Source organism: Meriones unguiculatus, chromosome 2, assembly GCF_030254825.1.
Source record: "Meriones unguiculatus strain TT.TT164.6M chromosome 2, Bangor_MerUng_6.1, whole genome shotgun sequence".
Classification (NCBI taxonomy): domain Eukaryota; kingdom Metazoa; phylum Chordata; class Mammalia; order Rodentia; family Muridae; genus Meriones; species Meriones unguiculatus.
Window position 1 is genome coordinate 141,253,817 of NC_083350.1, and position 17,067 is coordinate 141,270,883.

Genomic DNA, 17,067 nt, shown 5'->3' on the forward strand with positions numbered 1-17,067 from the left:
CTTTCATGATCTGTTCAGCTCTGTCAGCCTCCATGATAAAGAGTGTTCTGTAAAGTTAATGTTGGCTTGAGAGTCTCGTCGCAAACAGAGGACGCGGGCTGTAGGAAGTTGTGCATGTGTTCAGGGATGGCGAGGCAGAGAGATCTTTTTAAATGTAAATTGGGCAGAGTGGCATGAGTTGGTGGCACACAGTAATCCCAGGCTACAGGCTGAGCAGGGAAGCATCTTCCACGCAAAACATCTTCCACGAGAGGCCGTGGTTTGGACCCTCTAGTGCTAGTTCTTATTATCAGCTATAAGAATAAGATCCTCTCCTTTAGCACTTGCTTTATTTATTTAGTTTTTAGGGCTTGGCAGAATGAAGCCATTTGGATTTTAATAGCTTTAACAGTCCTGCCATCTCTAATCTACTCAACTATGTGGGTGGTACTCTTTTTAAGAAAAGAGATTTCTAACTTAGTTTCTGAATTTCTAGTAAGGTTTAACCTTTGTATGCTAGATACAGGTAGTGCATTACAAACTGTGGATGGAGAGCAGTTTTAAGAAATACATCTGTGCATAAGCCAGTCGATTAGGAGGGAATTTTTTGGTTGTTGCTATTGTGAAATAATCGACCAGAAATGACATCTGAAGTTACCTGTGGTATTTTAACTGTCTGTAGTTAGTGTTAGAATGGGAGCAGATCTCTGGCTCCTAAGATGTCTCCAGTACATGTATTTCTTTTCCCTTAGTATTTTGATCACGTTATAAGCAGAATTTCCCTGGAAGGCCTCCAGACAGTGGATTAGAGGCCTGAGGTAAATTCTCAAGGGCATGCTGTTTTCTCAATGTTGGTTGTATTTCCAGGACGGTAACAGTGGACAGGGCAGGCCTAGACACTCCCCTTGACCTAGTACCATTGTGGAGCCCACGACCACAGTCACAGTTGCTGAAAGAAGCACATGACACCATATCTGGCCATTGTCTGGCGCTCGCCTCCTTCCGTTAGTCATGTCATTTTGGGGACAGTTTGATGTTGGCAGCAGGGTCTTTCTTACTCTTCCTCAAACTCCTTCCTTACCCCTTCCATTCCCCAAATCTGCCACTTGGATCAATCTTACATCCTGTTTGGGCCGCATCTGTGTTTGTTGACCAGGGCTTTAGGGCCTGACAGTGATTGGTTAATTTTGGCCTTCAGCCTTAGTTTGTTTAGCAGGGGAGTGAAGGGCCTGAGGAGGGTAGAGCCTTTGGCTCCCTGACAGCTGCAGAGCTCTCTGGTGTGAAGTCTATAGAAGAACAGTACTTGGCTTCACCATAGGATGGGAAAATAAAACAGCAGGTTCCTGCGCCATACATGTCTCATTCATGATGTGCTCTGGACTCAGTTCCCTCTTGTTGGTCTCAAAGTGAAATAGCAAAGACAAGCAAGAATTTAAAAAGTGGAAATAAAAAGTGTTTCTGGCTCCATAAAGCCTATCAGTCTTGGGAAGAGTCTTTGGGCAGGCTTCTCTGGAATGGACAAATAAAGCAGCAACCCTGACCTATAGGGAGGCTATTGTAACGAAGAAAGAAAGTCCCAATCATTCAAGTTTTCCCAGTGAATACTCAGGAGCCAGATGCTGGAGTGAAAATCTGTTAGCTCAGAGAGGCAGAGAAAGCACCCAGCTGACCTCCTACTCAGCTGTCATCCCAGAAGGAAAAGGCCCTTTCTCCTTCGCACTGTCTTAAATCCCCTTCAACTCAATGTCCCTCTTTCCTGTGTTTTGTTATGGCAACTGTTTGCTTGCTCTGCCTCTTGACCTAATGGTTGGCTTTATTTAGCTCTTGTTTACAGAAAGTTCTTGGGATAAAGGCCTGTGTTAGGGCTGAGCCACACCACAACTACCAGTTCACAATAAACAGAAAGCTCTTGGCTTAAAGGTATGTGCTAGGGCTAAGACACACCACAACAAGAAACAGGTTTTTCCAGTTCACAGTCTTAGGATTCACAGTGTGATCAAATATCCTCCAACATACTCATCTGTAGAGGAAAAGAGTGACTGCAGGTTCTTTTCTTCCTTGCTCTTCCCCAGATGAGCTGATCGCCTATGAATTAATGAGAAGGGAAGCAGAAGCAAACAGAAGACCCCTTCCCGATTTGGTGCGAGCCAAGATCCCATTCAGTGCCTGCCTTCAGGCCTTTGCTGAACCAGAGAATGTGGATGATTTCTGGAGCAGTGCCCTGCAGGCAAAGTCTGCAGGGGTCAAGTGAGTAAGGCAGGGAAGAGGGGCCTAGTGAGGTAGGGGCAGAGGCAGGGGAGGGGACTAGTCTTCTGAGAGTCCATGAATGCTTGTTCATGAGGGTGGGATGGACTGTGATGTACACCTGTAGCTTTCATTCACTTCACTTGATGAGCCTGACCAGTAAGAGAGTCCTATGATTTTAAAGCAAAATTGAAGTTTATTTTGTAGTTGATGCTTTCCTTTCCTTTTCTTTCCTTTCCTTTTCTTTTCTTTTCTTTTTTTCTTTGTTTTCTCTTGGGTCAAGAAACACCCTTATTCCCACATCTGGTAAAGAAATCACGACACTACTTTGGGCAGCCTTCAACATACAATTACCACTGCATTATCTTGTAATCTTACAGTTAACTTTCAGCATAGGCCATGGTTGACTGTGTGCCTCCTGGCAAAATCTTGGGCATGCCAGGTAGGCCTGAGCATTTTCTTGGTGAGCTGCTTACATCTGAGTTAGGAGATATCTCAGGTTCATATTGTGAGTCTAGTTATCAGGTATATGCATTTTTTTCTCCACTTGATACCTTGAAAATTGATTTCAAAGAGTCAGCCCTTGTTGACACACTTCCTATGGCCACTTGAGTTGGGGAAAGAGTGCCTACAGAGGCATAGAATAAAGGGCTCCTGGAAGCTACATACATTCAGTTCTCCCTCTGTGTACCTCTTCATTAGGATGTCTGCTTTCTCTTTCTGTACACTCCCTTCCAGTGCTGGAGACTGAGTCCCGGGTTGTATAGATGAGCACTCTATTAGTGAGCTACCTCCATAGCTTTTGGAAGCTTGCCTCTGGAATGTTACTACTTCAAAATGTTCTTTGGCTCTCTTCTTCAAGGGTGAGGCCGAGCTCTAAGTGGACAGAGTGAAGGAAGGGTGGAGGGCTATGGCTGCCAGTTTGTTTGTTTTTCTGCAGCCTGAGTCAGCAGCCAAACCTGCTGTCACTTGTTCTCTGAGGAACCCTCAGGATCCAGCTTTGCTTCAGACTAGAGGACACATGTCAGAAATGGGAAAACAAAAACAACTATTTCAAAAACTACGGGTTAGAGATACATCTTGGTGGAAGAGCTCCTGCTTAGTGTGTGCAAGGCTTTGGGTTTGATCCCCAAGACTACCCCCCCGCCCAAAAAAAAAACAAACCCCAAAACTTAGCAGTTCCAAAGCTTGGCTCCCACACACCTCAAAACAAAACCAAAGAAACCAAAATAACAAACCAAAGGAAAATAAAACAAAGGCCCCATTTTTATTAAAATAAATTTGAGAAGGTGCACATTCAGATGAGGTTTCATAGCTATTCAATCTGTCATCAGCTGTCTGTCTTTAGGGAAGTTTTGTTGCGGTGGCTGCTGTGGTGTGTGTCTGTGTGTGTGTGTGTGTGTGTGTGTGTGTGGTACATACATGCATGTGGAAGTCAGGAGATAACTCTCTCGCACTTCTATTTTGTTCTTTTTATGGTCACTGCATATATCAGCCATCTTAGGCAGGCCACCTTGCTGCTGGAGATTTTTATGTCTCCTCCTCCCACCTCACGGTAGGAGCACTGGGATGGTTGGGCTGTCACACTGTTGGCTTTACATGGTATTTGGGTGTCTGGACTCAGGTCCCCAGACCTGTTAGGCAAGCCCTGTATTTAAAAACCCATCTTCTCAGCCCACATAAGCTTTTTTTCTGTGAGTGAAAAGATTTAGCACTGTATCACGATTGTTATTATTTGAAGAAACAGACCTCTTGGGAAAGAAAAAGGCTAGGGCTACTGAAACAGCTCCAGAAGCGTGCGATGGGCTTGCCACCACCTGTTTTCTTTCACTATCATTCTTGTGTTCTGAGGCAGGGTCTCACTGTGGCCCAACCTCCCGCTCCCCAGTTACCACATTTACTATGCCCTTAGTAGTGCAGGGTAGGTTCCACGGGTCTCCCACTTTACAGATGGACAATAAAAGGAGAAGCAGTTGTCCACTAAGTGGCATGCTTGGGAGATGAAGCTGGTCTGCCACATGCAGGGGTGGTACTTCTAACCCAGGTTTATCCATTTTACCCACCATGTCCATGTGTAGCCATGCTTAACGGTCCTTAATACACTTCAAGTGTTTCAAATGCTAGCTCTGCCATTTGGCAAAGCTAGTTAGTGAACTTCTGAAAAATTCTTTATTTTTAATTTATTTTTTTAGCAATGTAGCAATGGCTAATTTGATTCCCACAACTTTTTTTTTTTACAGGTAAATTATGTGTCCATATGGATTTTTTTGGAGTTATATTCTTATAGCCTGTGACACTACTGACATTTGTTAATGTGAGCTCTTGAGCCTTCCTTTTGTTATACCCAGAGTCCCAAAATCTAGAAGGCAAAAGGTATCTGTCTTTGGTGGTCAGGTATGGTAGTGTGTACCTGTAATCCCAGAACTTGGAAAGCTGAGGCAGGAGGCTGGTTCATGGCCAGCCTAGACACCAGAGCGAGTTCAAGGTTATCCTGGACTACATAGCATGTCTCTGTATTAAAAAACACACGAAGAGTGGGTTTGACCTTGGTGGGCTATAGGTCAGGATGGACCAGACATAATGATTTTTTAGATCAGTGCTTCTTAATCTGTGGGTCGTGATCCATGTTGGGCGGGGAGAATGACCCTTTCACATGGTTGCATATCAGATATTCTGCATATCATATTTATATTACAATTCATAACAGTAGCAAAATTACAGTAATGAAGTAGCAATGAGATAATCTTATGGTTGGGGGTCATCACAACATGAGGAATTGTATTGAAGGGTCACAGCATTGGGAAGGTTGAGAAGCTCTGCTTCAAATGACCCTGACTGTCTGGATTGGGGAAGGGAACTATCATTGTTTACAGCATTCATTCACCCACCAATATTATTGCTCATTCCAGGCAGAGACAAGACCCAACCCCTGTCCAGTGTGGTTGTGGAGAGATCCCACTTGCAGTCTGTCACCTGGCAGAGAGGAGCCTGGTGTGCGTTTCAGAGCAGACCTTAGGTCAGCTGGAATGTGACCTTGGCCAATTTATTCTCCTCCCAGTGCCCTGTTTCATATCTGTAAAGCAGGGACAACAGAGGGCCTTTATTTATAGAACTGAGGTCACAAGGAGCTGAGCAGAGAAAACCCTTTGCACAGTACCTGTCAGTAGCTTTAGGATGGATGGTGTCGTTAATGTCATCACTGTGATCTTTAGTGAATGAGCATGTACTCGTGTGTTTGTGTGTTCATTTGAGTGTGTGTATGTATTTGCTGTGGATCATGTGGTCTGCATGTAGGTTAATTAATCTTATTGTGGCATGTTTAGTAAAAAGGGATTAGTACTCTTTTCTGCTTAGCAAGTTTTCAGCACCACTATGGAGTAGACCCTTTTTGTCATTGCAACTTTCATTATTTTCTTAATAAGATGTCTTCGTAGCATATTAGTCTTAATTATAACTAGTGAACAACTGATGTCTTAAATAATGCTAAAAGACGGCAGATAACGGATAACTTAACAGTGGTGCCAACACCTATTCTGAGCGCTTTCAACGGCCTGACTAATTTAATTCCCACAACTTTTTTTGAAGGTAAATTATGTGTCCATATGGATCTTTTTGGACTTATATTCTGATAGCCTTTATTAAAAATGTACAGCTCTCCAAGAAAAAGTTTTACAGATTCATAGTTAGGAATTTATATACAGGAATAAAAGAGTGTGAGAAAATGTGTTTCTACTTATTATTCTTTTGCAAAGCACAGTTTAAGACTTTGTTGGACTTAACTGTTAACTTGATGTCCTTAAACTGCTGCTATTGAGGGCAAATTCTTACCGCACTTGAGATAAAGCTGAGATGTATGCGGAGCAGTCACAGCGCTGTGGTGGGGTTGAGGACCTGGGTTTTGGAGACACTCACCCCGGACCTGCGGGCCCCATCTACACTGCTGCCTTTCACTCTTAGGTTGCTAGTTAGCGCTGAGTCACATCTTAGTTGTCCTTCCGTCCTCTGTTCCAGTCTCAGACTGATCCACTGCCTGCACCATGCTTTTACCAGCTGAATTTTCTCACGGTTGTTTAGCACAGAGTCTGTCACTACCATGGCACCCAAAGTCACCTTGGGCATGTTCCTGGTTTAATGACATTTCCCCAGATTTTAGATTAACGTGGGAAGAGAAGGTCTCGGGTAGGGGAGATGATCATTCGGTAAAAAGTCTGCTTGAGAGTGAGTGCCTGTGGGCATTTGATCTTGTGGCACTTGTGTAAAAAGCATGCCTGGACACGCAGTGCTGAGGAGGTGGACACAGGTGATTTGGAGTCTCAGTGGTTAGCGGTCCAACCAGAGTTGGCCTTGTCCAGTAGAGACTATCTCATAAAAGTAAGGGGAGAGTGAGAGAGAAAGACACTCAGTGTTGACCTTTGACCTGCACATATATGAACATGTCTCTTTGTCTCTCTCTTCCTCCCTCTCTCCCTCCTCCCTCCCTCTTTCACACACACACACACACACACACACACCAGTTAAATGATAACTCTTTTTTTTCATTAGTTGAAAATGCCATCAAGCAGGTGATTTTTGTTGTGTTGGGTTTTGGTAAACTGGAGGTCTTAGCCTCATTTAAGTGAGAATGATGTTTCCTGAGGCTTCTTGGACAACCAGAGATCCTAACTGGAGGGACTGTAAGTCTCTTCAGAGAGCCAGGATAAACTTAGATCAATCCCTCTGCAGACAGAGCTCCCCCGTAGCTGCCTTGCGCTGTGGTCTGTTCCTGACTACCATCCTTATGAGGGAGAAATTGAGACACAGCAGGCTGTGTAACTTGTCTGGGGTTGATGTAGGCCAGTGACAGCCCTGCTCAGTGCCCAGGACCATAGGGCTGATGGATTCACCCCAGTTTCTTAGTATGGCACTGTCTAGTGTGTCGGGAAGTTTTCACTAGTGCAACCCTAGCAGCAGATACACGAGTGAGTTCATTTCTAGATTATAAGAAAAGCCCCGGAAGGGCCAATGATTTACCCAGATTTGGAGTGAATTAATGAGCCTAATGAAGACTATGCCTTTCTACTCTTTTTGCCCATGGTCAGCCCTGTGCCGTGTCTGCTCTCCTGCACTAGAGGGCAGCAACACACTGACATTTGCTGTGTGCATTCGGGAAAGATGTCTTTGGAATAGAAAGCAATGGCTCTAATCATACAAAAAGTGGGTTTTGGAGGGGGAAGCTCAGAGTCTTATCTTTTTAAAGGGAACTATTGTACCATCTATGGCTCGTTTCCTACACTTGATTTTAGCCGGAAGGCTGAGAAACGATGTGGCTCATTGTCTGTTTACATAGACAGCCAGATAAAAACAGTTTCTGGAAAGGCGATGATTGGTGACTGAATGAGCTGGACTCAGGCACTGAAAGGCATGAATTTGATGTACAAATTGGATAGTCAGTCTCTGCATAAAAGTGATAAACTCAAGGCTAGAATACTCCGCCTTTCAGGGGCTGGAGAGATACCTCAGCTGTTAGGAGCAGTTAAGAGCACTTGCTGCTCTTGCAGAGGACCGGGGTTCGGTTCCAAGGGCCCACATGGTGCCTCATAACCACCGGTATCTCCAGTTCCAGGGGATATGACTCCTTCTCCTTGTCTCTGCAGACACCTGGCACAAACGTGATGCTTATGCACACATGCCGACCAACACCAATACACATATACTAAAAAAATTTCAAACGTAAGGCTTAGCTTTAGAGAGCTTAGAAATTGCCGAGCAACAGAGCTCTCTGTGGGACTCATGCTACCAGGGATCCAGGAACGTAAAGAGGCTCTGTAAGGGTCAGCCTCACCTCACCTTCTGGAGAGCCTCCCTTGCCTCAGCCCAGTGCTATGAGGCAATGGTTCCTAGTAGTAGTGAGGAGTCTCTGCACCAGCTTGACTGAGAACTCTCACAGATCCTTACGCGGAATCCCTGCAGGAATGCTGGGAAACCAAGTGGTTTAAAAGCACTTTTCGGAATGTCACAGCAAAGGAGCCACCTTGAAAAGGCTGCGCCCCATGCTCACTATGCTCTACAGTCAGCGTTTTCTTTTGTGGAGAGGCCAGGAGGTTGGAGCAAGTGTGTGGGTAGCTGTGTGCTTGACTGTTGGCCAGTTCCTGTTCACAGGGAAGCCATTGGCATTGCCAGGCGCCCCAGACGAAGCTGCCTGCGTGCCCCGGACTGCAGTCTCTTTTCTTTCTGCCTTGTTTGATTGATCTCCTCCCCTTGTGTTTCCCAGAACATCTCGCTTTGCCTCATTCCCCGAATACTTGGTAGTGCAGATAAAGAAGTTCACTTTTGGTCTTGACTGGGTCCCCAGAAAATTTGGTAGGTATCCTTTGCATGCTTTTGCTTAAACTCCTGAGGGATCCACTTAACAAGACATGGCATGTGAAAGAGGCTGTGGGAATGTCTGCCCCCGTCACATCCATCCCGTTGGTTTCCTCCGTTATTCCCACCTTTCTCTGGACTTGCAGCCTAAGAGAAACGCTGATAGTAGGCAATGCCAAGTGCTAACCACCCCACCACCTCTGAGCTCTGCAGGGACCAGGTTCTAAGGGGGGGAAGTACAGTCCTCATTGACAGCACATCCCAAATGCTACCTGCATGCACGCACTCCCCCGGGGTCCTTGGAAAATGCAGATGCTAATTGGCAGGTCTAGGGTGGGTTGAGATGCTGTGTCTCTAACCCACCCAAGATGCTGTTGGCATTGCCAGTCCAGACACTACACTCAGAGTAGTAGGTAGCTGGAGGTACAATGTCCTCTTAGCAGTCTTCCCTTGCCCCTGAGGTACAGCAGGTGCCGTATGTATGCGGTATTCATTTAAAGTCACACATGGAAACATCTGCTTTGGACAGCTGAAAGAAGGATTTGGCTTGGGCTTCACGGGGCTTTATTTTCACCAATACACAAGTCCCTTGGTCATGGTGGAAAGCTTATTTTCCAGACAAGGCATAAAGGCCGTTTCCTCCACTACCAGGGTTGCGTCTGACCAGTTTTAAGTGGCCTCCAGGGTTGTGAAAGGATGTGTATTTCAACTTGTATAGCTTCTGTAGCAAGGACTTCAAACTGTATGCCCGTCTCCTACAGATTTGTGTGACAAAGCAGTGGAAGTCTTACGAGTCATCTGAACACTGGTAGAAGAGGCCAGGGAGAAGCAGCCGAGGTGATTCCTGGGAAGCCTGGTGCTGGTGGGCACACAATGCCGGTTTTCTTTCCTTTGTGCTGGGCTGTCTCTGATGCCCAGGAGACTCTTGATTTTCTTGCTGGAAGAGTTTAGGAAGCAGAGGGAGTCTAAGGGCAGGATTCTGGCCACTCTCTTTTTACTGTCGGGGAGGGATGAGGTATTTGAGAATCTTGACTCATTCAGATTTTGGACTGCTTGGACAGTTTTATTTTTCATTTTTTTTCTTCTTTCCCTTTTTTGTCCTTTTAAATTTTTGTGAAGGAACGAAAACGAAGTTGGATTTTATTGACTGAGTTTAAAGGAGTCTCAAGGCAGGGCTTGGATTTTTTTCTCTTGAGGAACAGTTGTGTCAGTTTTGTGAGTCTGACCTGTGTTTAGTATTACTAGTCCTTAAGATTTAACTTTTCAACCTTAGCTTTTGTTCTTGGGTTGTTTCATTTATATTTATTTGTTGACATTTTTTTGAGACAGGATTTCATGTAGCCCAGGGTGGGCTTGAATTTATTGTGTAGATGAGGCTAGCCTTGAACTTCTGATCTTCCTTCTTCCACTTCCCAGGTTCTATGTTTACAGGCATGTGCTACCATGCCCGGTCAGCTTTGTCGTTTTAAATAGGATTTACCTATCTGACATCATTTAGAGGCAGTTATTCTGCAGGTCTGAAGGACAAAGCCATGCAGTTGTAGTTGAACTAACTTCCATTCTTATTTGCATAGGTACAAGACAAAATCTCAGATGCTATTGGGCTTATAACTCTTCCACTTGAGAAGTCAGATGCAGTAGCAACTGAGCCAAGAGGGTTTTATTTTTCTCCTAGAGCACCCGGGGGTAGACACTTAAGATTTAGTACCTGTGATGATGTGAGAAAAAGTATAAACTAGGGGTTTTCAGATTCTGATGTGCATCAAGGACAGGGAAGCTGTGTCTGGGACGGAAGGGCAGATGGGTAGATTAGTACAGAGTACACAGCCCATTCTCATGGAGGGCACCACTGTGCTTAGGAACACAGGTTAGAAAGACATCCTCTCCCATAAGTGTGCTGTTCGTGTTTGGTGCAGTACAGCAGTGGGGTCAGGGTGGAATGGCCACAGGCGCCACCGTTGTCCAGAATAGAAGCTAATGGGAAGCTCAGGCAGGTAAACACAGGAGAACATGCTGCGACATCGTGGAATTTGAAATCCAGAAGTTTTAAAATTAGATCTTGGCCATATTTTAAAAACACCAAGTGGATTGTGTCTGGGCCACAGATAGCCTGGGCTGCTAATCAGTGACCTGTTGCTGTCTAGTGTGGCATCGCTGTCCCACCACTCTCTGCCCTTCCCCTGAGCCCTCCGTCAACCTCTCGGGGCTTGACAAATCTGCTGTGCTGAGCGTCCCTTAGCTGCCTAGGTAAATGCATGCAGCAGATACAATTTATAATGATCTGCTTGTGGGCTCTAGACTATAATCTTTTGTTTTGCAGATGTCTCTATTGATATGCCAGACCTGCTAGATATCAGTCATCTCAGAGCCAGGGGCTTACAGCCGGGAGAGGAGGAGCTTCCAGACATCAGCCCCCCCATAGTCATTCCTGATGACTCAAAAGGTACCATCTCCCACTGCAGTGGTTTTCAACCTGCGGGTCACGACTCCTTTGGGGGCTCAATGTTTCTTTCCCAGGGGATCACATATCAGCTATCCTGCATATCAAATATTTATATTGCAGTTCATATCAGTAGCAAAATTATAGTTATGAGGTAGCAACGAAAATAATTTTATAGTCGGAGGTCACCACAACAAAAGGAACTGTATTAAAGGGTCACAGTGGTTGAAAACCACTGCCCTACCGGAAGGCTACTCTCTCTGCACCACCCTCCGCTAAGCAGGAGCGGTCTCTGTGTTCCACCACTAATCTGTTCCTGCAAGGTCATCATTCCAGGCACATAGGAATGAAGCATGGCTGCAACTGTAAACTTCAAACACATACACTGAGTCATTGATTTGGGTCCTGTTGGCAGATGGCTCCTGACAGGGCTACAGACAGGCAATGGTGAGCTGCAGAGAAGGCTGGGTTGGTTTTCATACTGCTCCTATCAATAATAGTTAGCTAGAAAATCCTTGATTGGCAATTAAACAGTGTTCCTGGAAATAAATGCAGGGATCATAATTGTTTAGCTCACCAAGATGTCGGAACTTCCTGCTTTATTTGCATCTAAGTGCCCAAAGCCTGCTGTTTTCCCTCATTACTGTAATGAACTATGTTTTGCAGGTGGTGTGTGTGGGTTAAACAGGAGCGAGAGGGTCTGGGAATGTCCTGGACTGATACAGTTTCTTTTTTTTTTTTTTAAACTAATGGACACGGCTCTCATTTATGACCTGTCCCTTCATTTCCAGATCGCTTGATGAACCAGTTGATAGACCGTAGGTATTTTTAAAAATGTTTTTGGTGTCTTACGTTTGTTGCTAGTTTGGCATGTTTTAAAGATTTGTTTATTTTCATTTTATATATAGGAATGTCTTGCCTGCATGCATGTCTGTGCACAGAGGCGAGAAGAGGGTGACAGATTCCCTGGGACTAGAGTTAGAGAGTGTGGTGAGCCACCATGCAAATGCTGGGAACAGAACTAGGGTCCCCTGAAAGAACAGTGAGTGCTCTTAGCTTCTGAGTCACGGCTTCAGCCCCCGCACCCTCAAGTGTGACAGTTTTTTTCTGTGGCAGTCCAGCAAAGAAGTATTGTTATTTGCTGGATATATGCAGTCATCCCTGGGTGGAAGGGTTTGCAAGTTGAGTAGGTACCAAATGACATGAATGGCATCCTGCTTAAGCGGCCCTTATGGCTCAGGAAGGCGAGTGCAGGCTTGAGAGCCAGCATCCCTGTCTGGGAACCTTGGCCTTGCTGCTTAGGACTGTGTGGCTTGGAACAATTTACTTCCTACTCTATATGTCTCAGTTACCTCATTTGTAAATTGAGGTAATAATGCCATTTCTTCTTATGAATAGCTCAATAGTTAGATGTCATAAAAAGGAGTCAAATTAAGACCCAACAAATGGACCCGTCTTCAGGCAGTCTGGAGAGAAAAGGGTTGAGGAGTAATGAAGGCAGGAAGGAGTGGAAAGTTCTGTTTTTCATGGCGCGATGTCCTGCTGTGCCCTGCAGCCTCCGACATTGATGAGTCCTCGGTCATGCAGCTGGCTGAGATGGGCTTCCCTTTGGAAGCCTGCCGGAAGGCTGTGTACTTCACTGGGAACACTGGAGCTGAGGTGGCCTTCAACTGGATTATTGTGCACATGGAGGAGCCTGGTAGGTGGCCGTAGGGAGTGCTTTGGCATTCATGTCCCCGATTCTGTGTCCCTGAAGATAACTTTTCAGGTGGTAACATTTGCGGTTTGGGCAAAGTCACAGTCTCAGTCTTTTGTTAAGCAACAGTTTTCTTGGAATAACTTCTTCCCTCAAGATGTACACAATTTGTTGACCAAAAGACAGTTGGGAAGATGAGATGTCTGTTTCAAGCTGGAAGTAGAAAGCTTAAGAAGTGGAGGTCCTTTCTTTAGCTTCTTCTTTTATCTACTTTCTGAGGATGTTATTCACATACCCACCCATCTGAAGTGAACACACACATGCATTTTAGTCACTTCACAATCAGGCAACTATCTAATTCTAGAATATTTTGTACACCCAAAAGAAATGCTATAGATGGAAGCTTTCCCTCCCATGCTCTCGCTCTCTCTAGTGCCTAGTGTCCACTAATCTAGAATTCTTAGGAATTTCCCAATTTTTGACAATTCATACAAATGGGATTGTACAACATGAGGCCTTTTCTGTCAGGTTTTTATCGCTTATCATAACGTATGTAGGGATCTTCTGCTGTAGCATGAACAGTACTACTTCTCATGGCCAAATAAAATTCCATTTATAGCCGCACCATGGTTTATTTGTCCTTTCATCATAGGATTGTAGACAGTTGGGTTTCTTCTACTCTCTGGCATTCACTAATGCTGCTGTAAAGATGTCCTTTTATTTTGTGTACGTGGATTCATACTTTTGTTTCTCTTGAGCAGAACTGATGTAGTTTTATGTCTAACTTTTTAAAAACTGTTGAACAGTTTTCACAGTAGCTGAACCATTTTACACTCTCCCCCTTGTCTAATGAGGGATCCAGTTTCTCTGAGTTCTCACTGCTGGCGATTTTGTTATAGTGGTTCCTGGGTGTACCATGGTATATCATTTTGGGTTTAGGAGACATTTTTCTAGGGAGGAATGACGCTGGGCTTATCATGACTTATTTGCCATTTTACTTTTGAGTCCTAAGAATCCTTTTTAAATTCTAGATACAGTTTCCTCTCTGATTCATGGTTTTCAGAGATGTTTTTCTGCTTTGCCATGTCTTCATTTCTTTAATAATGTCTTCTAAATAGACACTTTTAAAATTTTGATGAGGTCCAGTACATTTTTTTTATGAATTATCCTTTTTGTGTTGTATATTAGAAATTATTGCTTAGTCTAATGTTGCCACGGACTGGCCCAGTCGGGCTCCCGTCGTCCGCGGGAGAACAAGGCTTTAGACAGGAAGACACAGTTTCGGCGAAGAATTGACAGACAGAGACACCTTGATGGTTTTTGACTCTGCTGCAACTTTACTGAAATCAAGCTAGTATTTTTATAATGATTTCACAAAAGGCACCTTAAAATTGGCATACTTCTCAGAACATTCAGACTTTTACCAAGAATACAAAGTTTACATTTTAACTCAAAATGCAGTCAAACATAAAGCAGTACCCACGAATAATCTTGGCCTAAAAACTTTTTGATCAGAGCAAACAAAGGAAAAGAAACCTCAAATATAGTTTCATTATTGCTAACCAATGAAGAGGAAAGTCAGGAGCTAAGTCAGATGCCTGCCAAAGTCCCTCTCTATATCAAAATCTAACCACACCTTTGTTAACCCTCCTCCCATATGTCCTGCCCAAGATTTATGATCTTCCTTAGGAACAAGATACTGAAGGGAGGGGGAAACTCCCGCCAGCTGCACTTCTCATGCTATTATTTCTTAAGAAGGAGCCTATTATTATTTCACTATTCTTAATGCCTATTAATACTAAATCTAATTCATTACTTTTTTAAATTTATTTTTATTAAAGCCTTTAACAATCTACTAATAATAAATTTCTTTATAAAGTTAGTTGTGCTGTTTCAGGTGTCACAGAGAAAGATCAAAGAATTTATTATTCCAGCCCCAGAGCCACAACTGAAGAAGCGTAGAAATCTCAGAACACGTCTCTTTTCTAAGTGGGATGAGTTTGCCAGGGACCTTCCAGGGGGCATATTTCCGGGGAAATCATATCCCCCGCTCTGTAGCTTATGCTACTATGGTGACACTGGCGTGGGTGTGGCATAATGTCACAAATTTAATTTTGACAATTAAAACTAATGGTTAAATTAATACCTTTAGTTTCTGTGTTTACAAAAATGATCCATCTTGGTCTGATTTTTTTCTGTGGTGTGAAGTGGGGCATCTGTCTCTCTGGTTTTGTATGCAGATAGCCAATTGTCTTAGCACCATCTGTTGAAAAGGTTGTCTTTCCTTGGTGAAATATCTGCTTGGAAATCACCTGATCTGACCTCCCAATCCTGTCAAACTAACATATATGTCTAGCCTTATGCCAGTTCCAGGATCCCTTGATTATACAATTTAGTAGGTATTTTTCTACAGTACCCCTAAAGTATGTTGTCAAGACAAAACCCAGAAAAATTTTAGTACAATTATTTCCCTCAGATTTTGCTGAACCACTGGCCATCCCTGGGTATGGAGGAGCTGGAGCCTCTGTATTTGGTGCTACTGGATTGGACAACCAGCCTCCTGAGGAGATCGTAGCTATTATCACCTCCATGGGATTCCAGCGCAGTCAGGCAGTGCAGGCTCTACGAGCGACGGTGAGCTCTGCTGACTCTGACTGTGAGTTTGGGAATACGGGCCTTGCTGCAGGTGGCTTTCAGCTTGGTCCTCAGCAACAGAGACCTCCCAATGTCTTTTGAGCATTCCAAATCACCTTTGTCTGTCTGTGTCCCATCACGCCTCATGAGGATTTATTTGTATGTAGTAGACACAAAACTGAACTGAATGAGTGAGGGACTCGTGGTGAGCTTAGAAATAAGGGGATATGGAGCTGGGGCAAGATGACCAAGATCTGAAATGTTCCTTCGTGGGGCTCACAGGACTGCTTGGTGTTCGCCAGCTTCAAAGCAAAGAGGTGCCAAGGTTCTGGCTTGGTAAGAAAGTTAAGATGAAACCAGGTCTTTTTGATATCAAGAGCTTGGAGAAATATGTCTTGAAGGTTCTCATTAGAAAGTCCTTAGAGTTCTCTGCCACCGTTCCCTCTACAGAGAGAGGTTTTTCTGGTAGTTATGGACGTCTCTCTTTATCAGGAGGAACTAGGAAACGGGGGGTGGTGGAGGCATCTGTTTAATGGTCAGGGAAATACTTTTGCTAAAACCCGCCTTCCCTTGCCACAGCATAACTCCTCCTGAGTGGCTCTCTGCTCCTAGGTCCTTCTGCCTATCTTGACCAGCTGCCTGCCAGGGCCTATTGCCAAAGGCACAGTGAGTCTTGACCAGATCATGGGAATTTTCCCTTTAAAAATCTCAGACTATTTCAACCAGAGTTTCCCTCTCTTGGGTACTTCCTTGAGCCCATCATTGGCTGCGTTCTTGCTTCATTGTAGTTTCCATATCCAGACCAATTCTTTAGCTTGTTATTGCTGTCACAGACAGGGGAAGACAGAAATACCTTTATGGTGGGACGTTTGAATGATTTGGAATTCCATTAAAACAACCATTCACCAAGATGTTCGTCTGTTCTGCCATTCTTCTAGCAGTTAGGGCAAGGGGGTGCTAACCCAGTATGCACACCGGCACCTTCAGCTTACAGACTCTTGTGCGGCTGGTGGAGAAGACAGCGTTTGTAATTGTTGTGGCTGGAAAGGGCTTCATGTGAACGCTGCTCTTCCCTTGAGTGTTTTTCACCCTCATCCTTGGCAGCTGCCTGCAGCAATGCTGAGCTGAGCCAGGTGGAGACTTCGGAGCTGACGTGCTGCTCCGAGTGGTAGGGTATGGGTGCCCAAGGGGCAGAGTCCAAGCTTCTCACTCAGACGGTGCTTAGGACCCCATTCATTCAGGCCTCCTGCCTAGTCGCTTGACACCTGGTACAAATGTTTGGGACATGATGAAGCCTGGACGCTGAGTGCATTGTGGATTTCCTTTTCTTCAGAATCATAACTTGGAAAGAGCACTGGACTGGATCTTCAGCCACCCTGAGTTTGAAGAGGACAGCGACTTTGTGATTGAGATGGAGAACAATGCCAATGCAAACATCGTGTCTGAGGCCAAGCCTGAGGGGCCCAGAGTCAAGGATGGGTCTGGAAGTAAGTCCCTGCCCTAGACATCATCTCAGCAGCCATATGTGTATTTCAGGTCACACCTTCCCCTCCTTCCATACAGGGGAACCTTTGACATCATTCAGCTTTCACACAGAGCTGTTTTCTCAGAAATGAAATATCCTGCCACTTTGGCTGCCATGTTTTGGTAAAAATCTAGATAATGTAGAGTCATGCCACAAGAGTGTTGGTGCATGTGTATGTGTGTATGTGTGTTTATGTGTGTGTATGTC

At 44.6% G+C, this 17,067-nt stretch overlaps 1 protein-coding gene across 2 annotated transcripts in view; it reads left to right on the top strand.

The window, feature by feature from the left end:
* The window catches only part of Usp13 (ubiquitin specific peptidase 13), a 96,919-nt gene that overhangs the window by 62,831 nt on the left and 17,021 nt on the right, over positions 1 to 17,067 (top strand). For both annotated transcript variants that reach the window (XM_060378203.1, XM_060378204.1), the window contains 7 exons: positions 2,052 to 2,226; positions 8,474 to 8,562; positions 10,886 to 11,008; positions 11,797 to 11,823; positions 12,561 to 12,704; positions 15,178 to 15,335; positions 16,669 to 16,822. In XM_060378203.1, the coding sequence (XP_060234186.1) occupies positions 2,052 to 2,226; positions 8,474 to 8,562; positions 10,886 to 11,008; positions 11,797 to 11,823; positions 12,561 to 12,704; positions 15,178 to 15,335; positions 16,669 to 16,822 (870 nt within the window). The remainder of the gene's footprint in view (positions 1 to 2,051; positions 2,227 to 8,473; positions 8,563 to 10,885; positions 11,009 to 11,796; positions 11,824 to 12,560; positions 12,705 to 15,177; positions 15,336 to 16,668; positions 16,823 to 17,067) is intronic.